This window comes from Somniosus microcephalus, unplaced genomic scaffold, assembly GCF_052327205.1.
Source record: "Somniosus microcephalus isolate GS21.2 unplaced genomic scaffold, FLI_Smic_1.0 unresolved_chr3, whole genome shotgun sequence".
Taxonomy (NCBI): Eukaryota; Metazoa; Chordata; class Chondrichthyes; order Squaliformes; family Somniosidae; genus Somniosus; species Somniosus microcephalus.
In genome coordinates, this window is record NW_028225181.1 from 47,185,479 (window position 1) to 47,205,309 (window position 19,831).

The 19,831-nt window shown below is 53.8% G+C and overlaps 1 protein-coding gene across 1 annotated transcript in view; it reads left to right on the plus strand.

Moving 5' to 3' along the window:
- LOC147091403 (chloride channel protein 1-like) overlaps positions 1 to 19,831 on the plus strand; it is a 68,491-nt gene that overhangs the window by 10,918 nt on the left and 37,742 nt on the right. Inside the window, exons 2-5 of the mRNA XM_085976760.1 lie at positions 907 to 1,056; positions 4,120 to 4,189; positions 14,019 to 14,129; positions 17,441 to 17,654. Coding sequence (XP_085832886.1) covers positions 907 to 1,056; positions 4,120 to 4,189; positions 14,019 to 14,129; positions 17,441 to 17,654 — 545 coding nt within the window. The remainder of the gene's footprint in view (positions 1 to 906; positions 1,057 to 4,119; positions 4,190 to 14,018; positions 14,130 to 17,440; positions 17,655 to 19,831) is intronic.

Here is a 19,831-nt window from a genome sequence, read left to right on the forward strand (position 1 = left end):
CACTCTGTATCTAACCCATGCTGTACCTGCCCTACGAGTGTTTGATGGGACAGTGTAGAGGGAGATTTCCACTGTATCTAACCCGAGCTGTACCTGCCCTGGGAGTGTTTGACGGGACTGTGTACAGGGAGCTTTACTCTGTATCGAACCCGTGCTGTACCTGCCCTGGGAGTGTTTGACGGGACAGTGTAGAGGGAGCTTTACTCTGTAACTAACCCGCACTGTACCTGCCCTGGGAGTGTTTGATGGGACAGTGTACAGGGAGCTTTACTCTGTATCTAACCCGTGCTGTACCTGTCCTGGGAGTGTTTGATGGGGCAGTGTAGAGGGAGCTTTACTCTGTATCTAACCCCGTGCTGTACCTGCCCTGGGAGTGTTTGATGGAACAGTGTAGAGGGAGCTTTACTCTGTATCTAACCCATGCTGTACCTGCCCTGGGAGTGTTTGATGGGACAGTGTAGCAGGAGCTTTACTCTGTATCTAACCCATGCTGTACCTGCCATGGGAGTGTTTGATGGGACAGTGTAGAGGGAGCTTTACTCTGCATCTAACCCGTGCTGTACCTGCCATGGGAGTGTTTGATAGGACAGTGTAGAAGGAGCTTTCCTCTGTATCTAACCTGCCCTGGGTGTGTTTGATGGGACAGTGTAGAGGGAGCTTTTTTCTGTATCTAACCCGTGCTGTACCTGCCATGGGAGTGTTTGATAGGACAGTGTAGAAGGAGCTTTACTCTGTATCTAACCCATGCTGTACCTGTCCTGGGAGTGTTTGATGGGACAGTGTAGAGGGAGCTTTACTCTGCATCTAACCCGTGCTGTACTTGCCCTGGGAGTGCTTGATGGGACAGTGTAGAGGTAGCTTTACTCTGGGGTTGTTGATACTCAACATGTTCTCGTGTTGCTGCAGCTGATGCCCCGTGAAACCATCAACTCCCTCTTCGATAACTATACCTGGACCAAAACAATTGATGATCCGAGGACTCTTGGGATTTCCGCAGTATGGATCCATCCGCATGTTAATGTCTTCGTCATGCTCGGAATCTACTTCATCATGAACGTAAGAATTGTCACTCTCTCCTTCCCTTTCTCTTTCTGTCTTTCTCTCTGTCTCTCCCTCTCAGTCTCTCTCTGTTAGTCTCTGTCGTTCTCTCTGTCTCTCTCTCTCTCTCTCTCTCTCTGTTCTCTCTGTTCTCTCTGTTGTTCTCTCTCTCGCTCTCTCTCTCTCTCTCTCTCTTTTTCTCTTTCTCTTTCTCTTTCTCTCTCTCTGTCTCTCTCTCTCTCTCTGTCTCTCTCTGTCTTTCTGTCTCTCTCTGTCTTTCTGTCTCTCGCTCTGTCTCTCTCTGTCTTTCTGTCTCGCTCTGTCTCTCGCTCTGTCTCATTCTCTCTCTCTGTCTATCTCTCTCTCTCCCTGTCTGTCTCCCTTGCTCTGTCTCTGTCTTTCTGTCTCTCTCTCTGTCCCTCTCTCTCTCTCTCTCTCTGTCTCTCTGTCTATCTCAGCTTCTCCCTCTGTCTCTGTCTTTCTGTCCCCCTCTCTGTCTCTCTCTTCCTGTTTGTCTCGTCGTCAGTGTCCGCTGTGGCTCAGTGGGTAGCACACTCGCCTCTGAGTCGGAAGGTTGTGGGTTCAAGTCCCACTCCAGGGACTCGAGCACATAAAGCTAGGCTGACACTCCAGTGCAGTGCTGAGGCAGTGCTGCACTGTCGGAGGTGCCGTCTTTCGGATGAGAGGTTAAACCGAGGCCCCGTCCGCTCTCTCAGGTGGACGTAAAAGATCGCATGGCACTATTTTGAAGAAGAGCAGGGGAGTTATCCCCGGTGTCCTGGCCAATATTTATCCCTCAACCAACACAACAAAAACAGATGATCTGGTCATTATCACATTGCTGTTTGTGGGAGCTTGCTGTGCGCAAATTGGCTGCTGCGTTTCCCACATTAGAACGGTGACTCCACTCTAACAGTGCTTCATTGGCTGTAAAGCACTTTGAGACATCCGGTGGTCGTGAAAGACGCTATAGAAATGTAAGTATCCCTCTGTCTCTCCTATCCTTCTGTTGCTCCCTTTCTCTCTCTTTCTGTCTCTCTCTCTCCCTGTTTGACTCTCTCTGTCTCTGTCTCTCTCTCTGTCTCTTTCTTTCTGCCTCACTCCCTCTCTCTGTCTCTCCCTCACTGTCTCTCTTTCTGTCACTCGCGCTCTCGCTCTCTCTCTCTGTCTCCCTCTTTCTCTCGCTCCCTCTGACTCTCTGTCTCGTTCCCCCTATTTGTCTCTCTTTGTCTCTCCCTCTCGGTCTCTCCCTCTCGGTCTCTCCCTCGCTGTCTCTCCCTCGCTGTCTCTCCCGTGCTGTCTCTCCCGTGCTGTCTCTCCCTCGCTGTCTCTCCCTCGCTGTCTCTCCCTCGCTGTCTCTCCCTCGCTGTCTCTCCCTCGCTGTCTCTCCCTCGCGGTCTCTCCCTCGCGGTCTCTCCCCCTCGGTCTCTCCCCCTCGGTCTCTCCCCCTCGGTCTCTCCCCCTCGGTCTCTCCCCCTCGCTGTCTCTCCCCCTCGGTCTCTCCCCCTCGCTGTCTCTCCCCCTCGCTGTCTCTCCCCCTCGCTGTCTCTCCCCCTCGCTGTCTCTCCCCCTCGCTGTCTCTCCCCCTCGCTGTCTCTCCCCCTCGCTGTCTCTCCCCCTCGCTGTCTCTCCCTCTCGGTCTCTCCCTCTCGGTCTCTCCCTCTCGGTCTCTCCCGTGCTGTCTCTCCCGTGCTGTCTCTCCCGTGCTGTCTCTCCCTCGCTGTCTCTCCCTCGCTGTCTCCCCCTCGCTGTCTCCCCCTCGCTGTCTCCCCCTCGCTGTCTCCCCCTCGCTGTCTCCCCCTCGCTGTCTCCCCCTCGCTGTCTCCCCCTCGCTGTCTCCCCCTCGCTGTCTCCCCCTCGCTGTCTCCCCCTCGCTGTCTCCCCCTCGCTGTCTCCCCCTCGCTGTCTCCCCCTCGCTGTCTCCCCCTCGCAGTCTCCCCCTCGCAGTCTCCCCCTCTCAGTCTCCCCCTCTCAGTCTCCCCCTCTCAGTCTCCCCCTCTCAGTCTCCCCCTCTCAGTCTCCCCCTCTCAGTCTCTCCCTCTCAGTCTCTCCCTCTCAGTCTCTCTCTCTCTCCCTCGCTCCCTCCCTCGCTCCCTCCCTCTCCCCCTCTCCCTCTCCCCCTCTCCCCCTCTCCCCCCCCTCTCCCTCCCCCCCCTCTCCCTCCCCCCTCTCCCTCCCCCCCTCTCCCTCCCCCCCTCTCCCTCCCCCCCTCTCCCTCCCCCTCCCTCCCCCCTCTCCCTCCCCCCTCTCCCTCTCCCCCTCCCTCGCCGCCTCCACCTCCCTCTCCCTCTCTCTCCCTCTCTCTCTCACGCCCTCTCTCCCTCCCTCTCTCTCTCGCTCTCTCTCTCTCTGTCTCTCCCCCCGTTTGTGTCTCTGTCTCTCTCCCTCTCTCTCTCTCTGTTTCTCTGTCTGTCTCTCTCTCTCTCTCTCTCTCTCTGTCCCTCTCTGTCTCTCCCTCCCTCTGTCTCCCTCCCTCTGTCTCCCTCCCTCTCTCTCTCTCCCTCTCTCTCCCTCTCTCTCCCTCTCTCTCTCTCCCTCTCTCTCTCTCTCTCTCCCTCTCTCTCTCTCCCTCTCTCTCCCTCTCTCTCTCTCCCTCTCTCTCTCTCCCTCTCTCTCTCTCCCTCTCTCTCTCTCCCTCCCTCTCTCTCCCTCCCTCTCTCTCTCTCTTTCTCTCTCCCTCTCTCTCTCTCCCTCTCTCTCTCTCCCTCTCTCTCTCTCCCTCTCTCTCCCTCTCTCTCTCTCCCTCTCTCTCTCTCTCCCTCTGTCTCTCTCTCCCTCTGTCTCTCTCCCTCTGTCTCTCTCCCTCTCTCCCTCCCTCTCTCTCCCTCGCTCCCCCTCCCTCTCCCTCTCCCTCTGTCTCTCTCTCTGTGTCTCTCTTTCTCTCTCCTCTCTGTCTCTCTCCTCTCTGTCTCTCCACTCTCTGTCTCTCTCGGTCTCTGCTCTGTCCCTCTCTCTCCTCTCTGTCTCTGTCTCTCCACTCTCTCTCTCTCTCTCGCGCCCTCTCTCCCTCCCTCTCGCTCTGTCTCTCCACTCTCTCTCTCTCTCTCTCTCTCTCTCACACACGCTCTGTTTATTTTCCAGTTCTGGATGGCTGCGATTGCCTGTACAATGCCCGTCCCATGTGGAGCTTTCATACCGGTCTTCAGTCTGGGTAAGTGGGTCAGACAGTGCCTGTCTCTGTCTCTGTCAATGCCTCCCTCTCCCTCTGTCTCTCTCTCTCAGTCGCTGTCTCTCTCTCTCTCTCTCTCTCTCACTTTCTCTCTGTCTCTCACTCTCTCTGTCCCTCTCTGTCTCTCTCTTCCACTCGCTCTCTCTCTCACTGTCACTCTCTCTGTCTACATCTCTGTCCTCTGTCTCTCTCTGTGTCTCTCCCTCTCTCTCTCTATCTCTCTCTCTGATGACGGGTCACAGACCTGAAACGTTAAATCTGTTTCTCTCTCCAGGGATGCTGCCTGACCTGCAGAGTGTTTCAAGCATTTTCTGTTGTTATTCCCTCTCTCTCTCCCTCTCTGTCTTTCTCTCTTTCAATCTCTGTGTCTCCCACTCTCTGTCTCTGTATTATTCTCTTTCTCTCTCTATCTCTCTCTGTCTCTCTCGGATATCAATGATTTAGACTTCAATGTCGAGGACATGATGAAGAAGTTTGCTGATGACACTAAAATTGGCCGTATGGTTGATAGTGAGGAAGACGGCTGTCAGGTGGACAGAAAAGCGGCAAATGGAATTCAATCCGGAGATTAGAGACCATAAAGGTAATCTGTGTGGAGGTGGAAGACACGGGTATGGTTCTTTGCGTCTGTTTTCACAAAGGAGAGGGGCGAAGCAGACATTGCTATCAGGGAGGAGTGTGAAATATTGGATGAAATAAACATAGTGAGAGAGGAAGTATTAAGGGGCTTAGCAGCTTTGAAAGTGGATAAATCCCCAGGCCCGGATGAAATGTATCCCAGGCTGTGAAGCGAAGCAGAAGAGGAAATAGCAGAGGCCCTGACCATCGTTTTCCAACCCTTTCTGGCTACAGGTGTGGTGCTGGAGGGCTGCTAATGTGATACCCTTGTTTAAAAAGGGAGAAAAGGATAGACCGAGTAATTACAGGCCAGTCAGCCTAACCTCGGTGGTGGGAAAATTATTGGAAAGAATTCTGAGGGACAGGATAAATCAACATTTAGAAATACACGGATTAATCAAGGAAAGTCAGCACGGATTTGTTAAGGGAACGTCGTGATTGACTAACTGGATTGAATTTTTTGAGGAGGTAACAAGGAGGGTCGATGAGGGTAGTGCGTTTGATGTAGTGTAAATGGATTTTAGCAAGGCTTTTGATAAAGCCCCACATGACAGACTGGTCGCGAAAATAAAAGCCCATGGGATCCAGGGCAAAGTGTCAAGTTGAATCTAAAACTGGCTCGGAGACTGGAAGCAGAGGGTAAAGGTCGAAGGGTGTTTTTGTGACTGGAAGGCTGTTTCCAGTGGGGTTCCGCAGGGCTCAGTACTGGGCCCTCTGCTTTTTGTGGTATATATCAATGGTTTAGACTTGAATGTGGGGGTATGATTAAGAAGTTTGCAGATGATACCAAAATCGGCTGTGTGGTTGATAATGAAGAAGAAAGCTGCAGACTTCAGGAAGATATCAATGAACTGGTCAGGTGGGCAGAACAGTGGCAAAAGGAATTCAATCCGGAGAAGTGCGAGGTAATACATTTGGGGAGGGTTAACAAGGCAAGGGAATACACAACAAATGGTAGGACACTAAGAAGTGCAGAGGATCAGAGGGACCTTGGAGTGCATGTCCAAAGATCCTTGAACGTAGCAGGACAGGTAGATAAGGTGGTTAAGAAGGCACACAGGATACTTGCCTTTATTAGCCGAGGCATCGAATATAAGAGCAGGGGGGTTATGCTCAAACTGTATAAAACACTAGTTAGGCCACGGCTGGTTCTGGTCACCACATTACAGGAAAGATGTGATTGCACTAGAGAGGGTAGGGAGGAGATTTACGAGGATGTTACCAGGACTGGAGAATTTTAGCTATGAGGAAAGATTAGATAGGCTGGGGTTGTTTTAGAACATAAGAAATAGGAGCAAGAGTAGGCCATACAGCCTCTTTAGCCTGCTTCACCATTCTATAAGATCATGGCTGAACTTTGACCTCAACTCCACTTTCCCGCCCGATCTCCATATCCCTAGATTCCCCGGGAGTCCAAAAATCTATCGATCTCGGCCTTGAATACACTCAATGGGCTGGATTTTGTCAATGGGGATGTGATGGAGGCGGGACTCCCACCTTTTGGGTTGTAGTCCCGCCTCCATCGACTTGTGGCCAACCCACGCTATTTTCCCTTGATTGACCTTGTTAAGTCCGCCCAGCGGGCTCAGCAGGCCAATGAAGGGACACCTGGTTACTGGTGACATCAGTGATTGACATTTCATCTGTCAAGAGCTTTTGACAGATGAAAAATCAGCGTTTGACAGCTCTGTGCCACTGACCATCTGTCTTCTAACCTGAGTCCTTCTACTCAGGCTCATTTAGAGATTTCTCCAGACCAGAAAGCAGAATGCTGCAGATTTTGACAGCTCGCGGCCATTCTGCTTTCTGTGCCGGTGAGCTGAGGGACTGCCAAGAACTGAAGGGAGGAAGCCTGCAGGAGAAAGTAAAGGTAAGTAAAACTTATTAAAACACTTTACACTTACCTCACACACTTACCTCTGCGCACATGCACCCATCACTCACCTGCACAACAGACACCTCGACCCCTCCAACCCCTTCACACCGACGGTCCACCTCGCTAACTTGGCGTGGTTCGGAGCCGTCGGGAAGCCCACACTTCAGGGCTAAAAATAGGGATTAGGCAAAAAAAACTGCCTGTTACCTACCTGTTAACAGGCAGTTACAGTAATTGGCACCAATTCACTTCCCGCCTCGGGGAGGCGGCTCCCAGCACAGGTCGGTTACCCGCCTCCTGGGACATTGGCACGGAGGCGGGTTGGGGGCGGGATGGGTCCGTGCCCCCCCCCCCCCAATTCTGTAATTTTCCCCCCACTCCCGCCTCCAAACCCACCTCCTCGGGGCTTGGAAATTCGAGCCCAATGGCTCGGCATCCACAGCCCTCTGGGGTAGAGAATTCCAAGGATTCACCACCCTCTGAGTGAAGAAATTCCTCCTCATCTCAGTCTTAAATGGCCGACCCCTTATCCTGAGACTGTGACCCCTGGTTCTAGACACTCCAGCCAGGGGAAACAACCTCTCAGCATCTACCCTATCAATCCCCTTCAGAATCTTGTATGTTTCAATGAGATCACCTCTCATTCTTCCAAACTCCAGAGAGCATCTCTCCTCATAGGACAACCCTCTCATCCCAGGAATCAATCTAGTGAACCTTCGTTGCACCTCCTCAGAGGCAGGTATATCCTTCCTTAGATAAGGAGACCAAAACTGTGCAACAGAAGATACTGAAGGGAGATTTAATTGAGGTGTATAAAATTATGAGGGGCCTCGATAGAGTGGATAGGAAGGACCTATTTCCCTTAGCAGAGAGGTCAATAACCAGGGGTGTATAGATTTAAAGTCATTGGTGGAAGGGATGGAGGGGAGTTAGAGGAGATTTGAGAGGAAATGTCTTCACCCAGAGGGTGGTGGGGGTCTGGAACTCACTGCCTGAAAGGGTGGTCGAGGCAGAGACCCTCATCGCATTTAAAAAGCACTTGGATATGCACCTGAAGTGCCGTAACCTACAGGGCTACGGCCCAAGAGCTGGAAAGTGGGATTCGGCCGGCACGGACACGATGGGCCAAATGGCCTCCTTCTGAACCGTAAACAGCTTTGTGGATAGACAGAGTGAGAGAGACAGATAGGGGAACATAGGAACAGGAGGAGGCCATTCAGCCCCTCGAGCCTGTTCCGCCATTCAATGAGATCATGGCTGATCTGTGACCTAACTCCACATACCCGCCTTTGCCCCACACTCCTCAATACCTTTGGTTGACAAAACTCTTATCAATCTCAGATTTAAAATTAATTGATCCAGCATCAGTAGCCATTTGCGGAAGAGAGTTCCAAACTTCTACCACCCTTTGTGTGTAGAATTGTTTCCTAATTTCACTCCTGTCCGGTCTGGCTCTAATTTTTATACTGCGCTCCCTCGTCCTAGAATCCCCGACCAGCGGAAATCGCTTCTCTCTGTCTACCCTATCTGTTCCCCTTAATATCCTGAAAACTTCGATCAAATCACCCCTTAACAATCTAAATTCTAGGGAATACAACCCTGCTTTGTGTAACAGGGTGTAATCGCTCCTCGTTATTTAACCCTTGCAGTCCGGACCAAGAGCTGGAGAGTGGGATTAGGCTGGATTGCTCTTTTTCGGCCAGCATAGACGCGATGGGTCGAATGGCCTCTTTCTGTGCTGTAAACTTCTATAATTCTCTCTCTCTGTCTCTCTCTCTTTGTCTCCCTCTGTCTCTTTCTCTCTCACTGTCTCTCTCTCTCTCTCACTGTCTCTCTCTCTGTCTCTCTCTCACTGTCTCTTGTGGTGTATGTAACCTGTTCCACCTTAAGAGAACTTAAGCCTGTTCCACCTTAAGAGATGTACTACTTTCTCTGGCTGCTGTATACGTAGTACCGGTGGTGACCACCGGTATATAAGTACTGTGTAGTAAGATTGTATTTCATATAGTCCTGACCTCCAACCAGTAAAGACCTGTTGAACTTTAATCTTGTAGTCTGTGTGTTATTAATTACAACTAGAACACACAGACTTTACATCTCTCTCTCTCTCACTGTCTTTCTCTCTCCTTTCTCTCTCTCTCTCTCTCCCTCTCTCTCACACACTCTGTGTGTGAGTCTATCCCTCTCTGTTTCTCTCTCACTCTCCCCGTCTCTCTCTCCCTCCCTGTCTCTCCCCCGGTCTGTCTCTCTCTCTCTCTCTCCCTGTCTTCCTTTCTCTCTCTCTCTGTCACTGTCTTTGTTTCTCTGTCTGTCGGTCTCTCTGACTTTCCCTCTGTCTCGGTCTCTCTCTCTCTCTCGGTCTCTCTCTCTCTCGGTCTCTCTCGGTCTCGCTCTCGCCCTCTCTCTGTCTCGTGCTCTGACTCTCACTCTCACTCTCTCTGTCTCTCTCTGCCTCGCTCCCTCTGTCTCTCTCTCTGACTCTGTCTCTCTCTCTCTCTCACTGTCTCTCTCTGTCTCTCGCTCTTTCTCTCTCGCTCTCTCTGTCTGTGAAGATGTGAATTGTTCTCCCCTCTCTCTCTCTCTCTCTGTCTCTCTCGCTGTCTGTCTCTCACTCCGTTTTTCACTCCGTCACTGTCTCTCACTGACACTCGCTCTCTCGCTCTCTGTCTCCCACTGTCTCTGTGAAGATGTGAATTGTTCTCCCTCGCTCTCTCTCTCTCTCGCTGTCTCTGTCTCTCACTCTGTTTCTCACTCCGTCACTGTCTCTCACTGACACTCACTCTCTCGCTCTCGCTGTCTCTCACTCCCTGTCTCTCTCTCTCACTCTCTCGCACTCTCTGTCTCTGTGAAGATGTGAATTGTTCTCCCCTCTCTCGCTGTCTCTGTCTCTCACTCCCTGTCTCTGTCTCTCACTGACACTCACTCTCTCGCTCTCTCTGTCTGTGAAGATGTGAATTGTTCTCCCCCTTGTTAGATCCGTGATTCTGAGAGTTTGATGTTTTTCAATAACTACACGGATGCTGTAACTTAACAATCAACAGGTATTTACTGGAGGAGGGTAGTCTCAAGACTGGGGGTACAGAGGCATGCGCAAGGCTTATATACAGGTGTGGTCACTGCCGGTACTACAGCATATAGGAGCTGTAAAAGTAGTTCTCTCTTAAAGGTACATACACTACAATTCCTCCCCTTTTAGATTAGTAGTACCCCTAATATTCTAATAACAATTAACACTTTAACATGTACATTAAACAACAATAGTCCATTTATAGATTCAGTCTTTGGGGCGGCTTCCTGATCCTTTCGGGATAGCGCCTTTCCTGAGGTTCTTGTTCTTGGTGCGGAGGCGATTCTGGCCCCTTTTCATCGGTTAGTTCATCGGTTTCCACTGCTACTGGTTCTGAGGTAGATGCTACCGGTATGTCGGGTTCATCCCCAGGTACTCGGGACATGGGGTTGACTCGTTCCTGTGACGCTAAGATCTGATCGATGTGGCATCTCACAATGTTCTCCCCGACATCCACTGTGTACATTAATGGCCCCTGCCTTGTGCATATCGTTCCGGGTTGCCATTTCTCTGTTCGGTAGTCACGGACCAAGACTGGTTGTCCTACATTGAAGCTCCTTGTCGGCTTCTCATTGATGTGCTGGAATTGCTTATCCTCAACATTTCTTCGCACATTTGGGTGTAACCCAGATAGTCTGGCGATCCTCCATTTTGGTTACCTTATGTAGTTTCAGACAACCCAGCTCCTTGCTTCCGGAGTCTGTGTCACTTTTCTGTTCGTCTGAACTACTGTCCATCACCTGGTGTACCTTTTTGTACTTCTCCTGTGGAGATTTCTTACTGTTGGTTTTCTTCCCAGACCTGCAGACTCTTGCTATGTGTCCTGCTTTTCCACACTGTCTGCACACTTGGTCCTTGAACCAACAATCCTTCTGGTCATGTGTTGTTCTGCCGCAGCGATAGCACTTCCCTGTTCCATAGGACATTTCATTGGTGCCATATTCTTGCGGGTTGTATCTCTGCAGCGCCCCTTGCGGCTGCTTCGTGTGATACTGCCATACTGAAAGCCTTGTCCAGCGTAAGATCCTTTTCTGATAGAAGCCGTTTCTGGGTTCCTTCACTTTGCAGCCCACACACAAACTTGTCCCTTAACGTATCTGCGAGTCCTGCTCCAAACTGGCAGTGTTTCGATAGCTTGCGCAGTTCCGTTAGGTACTCAGCATTGCTTTCGTCTTTGTGTTGGTTCATTTTATGGAACTTAAATCGTTCTGCTATCAGCAGCGGTGTGGGGTTTAAGTGATCCTGTAGGATTTCTACTATGTTTTCGAAATTCTTGTCCACAGGCTTCTCTTGGGTTATTAGGTTTCGCAGTAACCCATAAGTTTTTGCACCCATGGAATTTAACAAAACCAGTGCTTTCCTAGCATCTGGCACTTCATTCGCCCTGCAGTACACCTCAATACGTTCTACATATGTCGCCCAATCTTCGACTTCATTGTCGAACGTAGAGATACTGCCACTCTTCGGCATCCCTGGGTGTGATTTAACTGTCAAAAATGGCGTCTCCCGCGCATCCCCTTCTTCTCCGCTGACACAAAATGGCGTCTCCCGCGCTTTCCTTCCTTCCCGCGCTCGCCCTTCTTCTCCGCTGCGGCTTCTAAAAATGGCGTCTCCCGCGCTCTTCCTTCTTCTCCGCGGCTCAATGGCGTCTCCCGCGCTCTCCCTTCTTCTCCCCGCGGACACTGTTCAGCCCTTGAGCCCTGGCTGTGCTCTGCGTTCTTTTTTTTTTGTGCGCCTTTCCCGTTTCCGCTGCTCGGTCCTGAACCCGGCTGTTGCCTTACCCTCTCTCCGTTTTGTTTTTCCTCAGCGCCGCTCGGTTTTCAACCCCCGGCTGCACCCTGTGCGCTTCACCCTCTGTCTTACCCCGTCGACGCTGCTCGGCTTTCTCTCCGCCGTCGGTCGGCTCCAGCCGCCGCTGTCCGGGAAGGGTCTGCGCTGTACCTGTCGTCAGTCTATTGCTGATCGTCGTGGCTGGGAACCAAGCCTGGCTCTCCACAGCCTCCCCTGCGATGTTCACTCTCTGCCGGACGACTGGGCGGTTGCTCGTGGTCGACACCCGTGTTTCTGGCCTCGACTTTGTTCCACTGCCCTCCCAGAGCGAATCCTCGAAGGTAAATGCAGAGTTGCAGGTAGATTCGAATCGACACTCGTCGCTACTGTTAGATCCATGATTCTGAGAGTATGATGTTTTTCAATAACCACACGGATGCTGTAACTTAACAATCAACAGGTATTTACTCGAGTAGGGTAGTCTCAAGACTGGGGGTACAGAGGCATGCGCAAGGCTTATATACAGGTGTGGTCACTGCCAGTACTACAGTATACAGGAGCTGTAAAAGTAGTTCTCTCAAAGGTACATACACTACACCCCTCTCTCTCTCGCTGTCTCTGTCTCTCACTCCGTTTCTCACTCCGTCACTGTCTCTCACTGACACTCACTCTCTCGCTCTCTCTGTCTCTCACTCCGTTTCTCACTCCCTGTCTCTTTCTCTCACTCTCTCGCTCTCTCTTGCACTCTCTGTCTCTGTGAAGATGTGAATTGTTCTCCCCTCTCTCTCGCTGTCTCACTCTCTCACTCCCTGTCTCTGCCTCTCACTGACACTCACTCTCTCGCTCTCTCTGTCTGTGAAGATGTGAATTGTTCTCCTCTCTCTCTCTCTCTCTCTCTCGCTGTCTCTCACTCCGTTTCTCACTCCGTCACTGTCTCTCACTGACACTCGCTCTCTCTGTCTCTCACTCCGTTTCTCACTCCCTGTCTCTTTCTCTCACTCTCTCGCTCTCTCTCGCACTCTCTGTCTCTGTGAAGATGTGAATTGTTCTCCCCTCTCTCTCGCTGTCTCTCTATCTCACTCCCTGTCTCTGCCTCTCGCTGACACTCACTCTCTCGCTCTCTCTGTCTGTGAAGATGTGAATTGTTCTCCTCTCTCTCTCTCTCTCTGTCTCTCACTCCGTTTCTCACTCCGTCACTGTCTCTCACTGACACTCGCTCTCTCGCTGTCTCTGTGAAGATGTGAATTGTTCTCTCTCTCGCTGTCTCTCTCGCTGTCTCTGTCTCTCACTCCCTGTCTCTGTCTCTCACTGACACTCGCTCTCTCTGTCTCTCACTGCCTCTGTGAAGATGTGAATTGTTCTCTCTCGCTGTCTCTGTCTCTCACTCCCTGTCTCTGTCTCTCACTGACACTCGCTCTCTCTGTCTCTCACTGTCTCTGTGAAGATGTGAATTGTTCTCTCTCGCTGTCTCTGTCTCTCACTCCCTGTCTCTGTCTCTCACTGACACTCGCTATCTCTGTCTCTCACTGTCTCTGTGAAGATGTGAATTGTTCTCTCTCGCTGTCTCTGTCTCTCACTCCCTGTCTCTGTCTCTCACTGACACTCGCTATCTCTGTCTCTGTGAAGATGTGAATTGTTCTCTCTCGCTGTCTCTGTCTCTCACTCCCTGTTTCTCACTCCCTGTCTCTGTCTCTCACTGACACTCACTCTCTCGCTCTCTCTCTCTGTGAAGATGTGAATTGTTCTCCCTCGCTCGCTCTCTCTCTCGCTGTCTCTGTCTCTCACTCCCTGTCTCTGTCTCTCACTGACACTCACTCTCTCGCTCTCTCTGTCTCTGTGGAGATGTGAATTGTTCTCCCTCTCTCTCTCTCTCGCTGTCTCTGTCTCTCACTCCCTGTCTCTGTCTCTCACTGACACTCACTCTCTCGCTCTCTCTGTCTCTGTGGAGATGTGAATTGTTCTCCCTCTCTCGCTGTCTCTGTCTCTCACTCCGTTTCTCACTCCCTGTCACTGTCTCTCACTGACACTCACTCTCTCGCTCTCTCTGTCTCTCACTCCCTGTCACTGTCTCTCACTGACACTCACTCTCTCGCTCTCTCTGTCTCTGTGGAGATGTGAATTGTTCTCCCTCTCTCTCTCTCTCTCTCACTCCCTGTTTCTCACTCCCTGTCTCTGTCTCTCACTGACACTCACTCTCTCGCTCTCTCTGTCTCTGTGAAGATGTGAATTGTTCTCCCTCGCTCGCTCTCTCTCTCGCTGTCTCTGTCTCTCACTCCCTGTCACTGTCTCTCACTGACACTCGCTCTCTCGCTCTCTCTGTCTCTGTGGAGATGTGAATTGTTCTCCCTCGCTCGCTCTCTCGCTGTCTCTGTCTCTCACTCCGTTTCTCACTCCCTGTCACTGTCTCTCACTGACACTCGCTCTCTCTCTCTCTCACTGTCTCTGTGAAGATGTGAATTGTTCTCTCTCTCTCTGTCCAGGGGCTGCTCTGGGTCGTCTAGTGGGTGAAGGAATGGCCACCATGTTCCCTGAGGGCCTGATGTTTGAGGGATCTGTCTACCAGATCCTTCCCGGCGGGTACGCTGTGATTGGTGAGTTCCTTTTCCGTGAATACACCCAACCCTTCGACCTTCGAAGCCCTGGGTTAGGGAGGGGGTGAATCAGCCCGGGTTCCTGCTCCTGATCCCTGTCCAGTGACCCCTGGGTTAGGGAGGGGGTGAATCAGCCCGGGTTCCTGCTCCTGATCCCTGTCCAGCGACCCCTGGGTTAGGGAGGGGGTGAATCAGCCTGGGTTCCAGCTCCTGATCCTTGTCCAGTTACCCCTGGGTTAGGGAGGGGGTGAATCAGCCCGGGTTCCTGCTCCTGATCCCTGTCCAGTGACCCCTGGGTTAGGGAGGGGGTGATTCAGCCCGGGTTCCTGCTCCTGATCCCTGTCCAGCGACCCCTGGGTTAGGGAGGGGGTGAATCAGCCTGGGTTCCTGCTCCTGATCCTTGTCCAGTTACCCCTGGGTTAGGGAGGGGGTGAATCAGCCCGGGCTCCTGCTCCTGATCCCTGTCCAGTGACCCCTGGGTTAGAGAGGGGGTGAATCAGCCCGGGTTCCTGCTCCTGATCCCTGTCCAGTGACCCCTGGGCTAGGGAGGGGGTGAATCAGCCCGGGTTCCTGATCCTGATCCCTGTCCAGTGACCCCTGGGTTAGGGAGGGGGTGAATCAGCCCCGGTTCCTGCTCCTGATCCCTGTCCAGTGACCCCTGGGTTAGGGAGGGGAGTGAATCAGCCCCGGTTCCTGCTCCTGATCCCTGTCCAGTTACCCCTGGGTTAGGGAGGGGAGTGAATCAGCCCCGGTTCCTGCTCCTGATCCCTGTCCAGTGACCCCTGGGTTAGGGAGGGGGTGAATCAGCCCGGGTTCCTGCTCCTGATCCCTGTTCAGTGACCCCTGGGTTAGGGAATGGGGTGAATCAGCCCGGGTTCCTGCTCCTGATCCCTGTCCAGTGACCCCTGGGTTAGGGAGGGGGGTGAATCAGCCCGGGTTCCTGCTCCTGATCCCTGTCCAGTGACCCCTGGGTTAGGGAGGGGTTGAATCAGCCCGGGTTCCTGCTCCTGATCCCTGTCCAGTGACCCCTGGGTTAGAGAGGGGGTGAATCAGCCCGGGTTCCTGCTCCTGATCCCTGTCCAGTGACCCCTGGGTTAGGGAGGGGGGTGAATCAGCCCGGGTTCCTGCTCCTGATCCCTGTCCAGTGACCCCTGGGTTAGGGAGGGGGTGAATCAGCCCGGGTTCCTGCTCCTGATCCCTGTCCAGTGACCCGTGGGTTAGGGAGGGGGTGAATCAGCCCGGGTTCCTGCTCCTGATCCCTGTCCAGTGACCCGTGGGTTAGGGAGGGGGTGAATCAGCCCGGGTTCCTGCTCCTGATCCCTGTCCAGTGACCCCTGGGTTAGGGAGGGGGTGAATCAGCCCGGGTTCCTGCTCCTGATCCCTGTCCAGTGACCCCTGGGTTAGGGAGGAGGTGAATCAGCCCGGGTTCCTGCTCCTGATCCCTGTCCAGTGACCCCTGGGTTAGGGAGGGGGGTGAATCAGCCCGGGTTCCTGCTCCTGATCCCTGTCCAGTGACCCCTGGGTTAGGGAGGGGGTGAATCAGCCCGGGTTCCTGCTCCTGATCCCTGTCCAGTGACCCCTGGGTTAGGGAGGGGGTGAATCATCCCGGGTTCCTGCTCCTGATCCCTGTCCAGTGACCCCTGGGTTAGGGAGGGCAGTGAACCAGTCTGGGTTTCTGCTCCTGACGACACTCACGTGAGAACTTGGAAATTCTGTGTCTGTCTCTCTGCCTCTGTCCCTGTCTCTGTCTATCTCTCTCTCTTTCTGTCTCGGTCTCTCTGCCTATTCTGTATGTCTCTTTGTCTATCTCTCTCACTCTTTTTCTGTATCTCTCTGCCTCTTTCCCTGTCTGACTCTCTCCCTGTCTCTCACTGTCTGTCTCTGTCTCTCTCTCTCTCTCTGTCTGTCTCTCTCTCTCTGTCTGTCTCTCTCTCTGTCTCTATCTGTCTCTCTCCCTGTCTGTCTGTCTGCCTCTCTCCCTGTCTCTGCCTGCCTGTCTCTCTCCGTCTCTCTCTCTCTCTGTCTCTCGCTCTGCCTCTCTCTGTCTCTCGCTCTGCCTCTCTCTCTCTCTCTCTCTCTCTCGCTCTGTCTCTCCTCTCTCTGTCTCCCTCTCTCTCCCTGTCTGTCTATTTCTCGCTGTCTGTGTCTGTCTGTCTCTCTCCCTGTCTCTGTCTCTCTCCCTGTCTCTGTCTCTCTCCCTGTCTCTGTCTCTCTCCCTGTCTCTGTCTGTCTCTCTCGCTCTGTCTCTCTCGCTCTGTCTCTCTCGCTCTGTCTCTCTCGCTCGGTCTCTCTCGCTCGGTCTCTCTCGCTCGGTCTCTCTCGCTCGGTCTCTCTCGCTCGGTCTCTCTCGCTCGGTCTCTCTCTCTCGCTCTCTCTCTCTCTCGCTCTCTCTCTCTCTCGCTCTCTCTCTCTCGCTCTCTCTCTCTCTCTCTCTCTCGCTCTCTCTCGCTCTCTCTCTCTCGCTCGCTCTCTCTCACTCGCTCTCTCTCTCTCGCTCGCTCTCTCTCGCTCTCTCTCGCTCTCGCTCTCGCTCTCTCTATCTTTCTCTCTCTCCCTGTGTCTTTCTCTCTCTCTCTGTCTTTCTCTCTCTCTCTGTGTCTTTGTCCTTCTGTCTCTGTCCCTGTCTCTCTCCCTGTCTCTCTCCCTGTCTATTTCCCGCTCTGTCTCTCTCTCTCTGTCTCTGACCTTCTCTGTCTCGCTCTCTGTCTCGCTCTCTGTCTCGCCCTCTCTCTCGCCCTCTCTCTCGCCCTCTCTCTCGCCCTCTCTCTCGCCCTCTCTCTCTCGCCCTCTCTCTCTCGCCCTCTCTCTCGCTCTCTCTCTCGCGCCCTCTCTCTCGCTCTCTCGCGCTCTCTCTCGCTCTCTGTCTTTCTCTTTCTCTGTCTCACTCTCGCCCACTCTCGCCCACTCTCTCCCACACTCTGTGTCTATCTGTCTGTCTCTCTCCCTGTCTCTGCCTGCCTGTCTCTCTCCGTCTCTCTCTGTCTCTCTGCCGCTCTCTGTCTCTCTGTCTTTGTCTATCTCCCGATCTGTCTCTCTCTCTCTCTCCTGTCTCTCTCCTGTCTCTCTGTCTCTCTCCTGTCTCTCTCCTGTCTCTCTCTCTCTGTCTCTCTCTCTCTCTGTCTCTCTCTCTCTCTGTCTCTCTCTCTCTCTGTCTCTCTCTGTCTATTTCCCGCTCTGTCTCTCGCTCTCTCTGTCTCTCTCTCTGACCTTCTCTGTCTCTCTCTGTCCATTGCCCTCTCTCTGTCTCTCTCTGTCTCTCTCTCTCTCTCTCTCTGTCTCTATCTCCCGCTATGTCTCTTTCTCTCTGCCAGGTGCGGCGGCCATGACAGGAGCAGTAACGCACACAGTCTCCACGGCGGTGATCTGCTTCGAGCTGACCGGACAGATCTCCCACATCTTGCCGATGATGGTCGCCGTGATTCTCGCCAACATGGTGGCCCAGAGCCTACAGCCCAGCCTGTACGACAGCATCATCCAGGTCAAGAAGCTGCCCTACCTGCCAGACCTGTCCTGGAGTCACATGAGGTGAGCGCTGGGGTAGGGGGGTGGAACCCCAGGATCACACGATTTTCGGGGGTGAGCAGTCCCACAGTTTGGGGGGTGAGGAGTCCCACAGTTTGTGGGGGTGAGCAGTCCCACAGTTTGGGGGGTGAGGAGTCCCACAGTTTGTGGGGGTGAGGAGTCCCCACAGTTTGGGGGGTGAGCAGTCCCCACAGTTTGGGGGGTGAGGAGTCCCACAGTTTGGGGGGTGAGGAGTCCCACAGTTTGGGGGGGTGAGGAGTCCCACAGTTTGGGGGGTGAGCAGTCCCACAGTTTGGGGGGTGAGGAGTCCCACAGTTTGGGGGGTGAGCAGTCCCCACAGTTTGGGGGGGTGAGGAGTCCCACAGTTTGGGGGGTGAGGAGTCCCTCAGTTTGGGGGGTGAGCAGTCCCACAGTTTGGGGGGTGAGGAGTCCCTCAGTTTGGGGGGTGAGCAGTCCCCACAGTTTTGGGGGGTGAGGAGTCCCACAGTTTGGGGGGTGAGGAGTCCCTCAGTTTGGGGGATGAGCAGTCCCCACAGTTTGGGGGGTGAGGAGTCCCACAGTTTGGGGGGTGAGGAGTCCCTCAGTTTTGGGGGTGAGGAGTCCCACAGTTTGGGGGGTGAGGAGTCTCACAGTTTGGAGGGTGAGGAGTCCCACAGTTTGGGGGGTGACGAGTCTCACTGTTTGGGGGGTGAGGAGTTCCCACAGTTTGGGTGGTGAGGAGTCCCACAGTTTGGGGGGTGAGGAGTTCCACAGTTTGGAGGGTGAGGAGTTTCACAGTTTGGGGGGTGAGGTGTCTCACAGTTTGAGGGGTGAGCAGTTTCACAGTTTGGGGGGTGAGGAGTCTCACAGTTTGGAGGGTGAGGAGTCTCACAGTTTGGGGGGTGAGGTGTCCCACAGTTTTGGGGGGGGTGAGGTCTCCCACAGTTTGGGGGGGGGGTGGGGTGAGGTATTCCACAGTGTGGGGGGGTGGGTGAGGTGTCCCACAGTTTGGGGGGTGAGGAGTCACACAGTTTGGGGAGTGAGGAGTCCCACATTTTGGGGGATGAGTCCCACAGTTTGGGGGATGAGGAGTCCCACAGTTTGGGAGGTGAGGAGTCCCACAGTTTGGAGGGTGAGGAGTCCCACAGTTTGGGGGGTGAGGAGTCCCACAGTTTGGGGGGTGAGGAGTCCCACAGTTTGGGGGGTGAGGAGTCCCACAGTTTGGGGAGTGAGGAGTCCCACAGTTTGGGGGGTGAGGAGATTCACAGTTTGGGGGTGAGGAGTCCCACAGTTTGGAGGGTGAGGAGTCCCACAGTTTGGGGGGTGAGGAGTCCCACAGTTTGGGGGGTGAGGAGTCCCACAGTTTGGGGGGTGAGGAGTCCCACAGTTTGGGGGGTGAGGAGTCACACAGTTTGGGGGGTGAGGAGTCCCACAGTTTGGGGGGTGAGGAGTCCCACAGTTTGGGGGGTGAGGAGTCCCACAGTTTGGGGGGTGAGGAGTCCCACAGTTTGGGGGGTGAGGAGTCCCACAGTTTGGGGGGTGAGGAGTCCCACAGTTTGGGGGGTGAGGAGTCCCACAGTTTGGGGGGTGAGGAGTCGCCACAGTTTGGAGGGTGAGGAGTCCCACAGTTTGGGGGGTGAGGTGTCTCACAGTTTGAGGGGTGAGGAGTCTCACAGTTTGTGGGGTGAGGAGTCCCACAGTTTGTGGGGTGAGGAGTCTCACAGTTTGGGGGGTGAGGAGTCCCACAGTTTGGGGGGTGAGGAGGCCCACAGTTTGGGGAGTGAGGAGGCCCACAGTTTGTGGGGTGAGGAGTCCCACAGTTTGGGGGGTGAGGAGTCCCACAGTTTGGGGGGTGAGGAGTCTCACTGTTTGGGGGGTGAAGAGTCCCACAGCTTGGGGGTGAGGAATCCCACAGTTTGTGGGGTGAGGAGTCCCACAGTTTGTGGGGTGAGGAGTCCCACAGTTTGTGGGGTGAGGAGTCCCACAGTTTGGGGGGTGAGGAGTCTCATAGTTTGGGGGGTGAGGAGTCTCACAGTTTGGGGGGTGAGGAGTCCCACAGTTTGGGGGGTGAAGAGTCCCACAGCTTGGGGGTGAGGAGTCTCACAGTTTGGGGGGTGAGGAGTCCCACAGTTTGGGGGGTGAGGAGTCTCACAGTTTGTGGGGTGAGGAGTCTCACAGTTTGGGGGGTGAGGAGTCTCTCA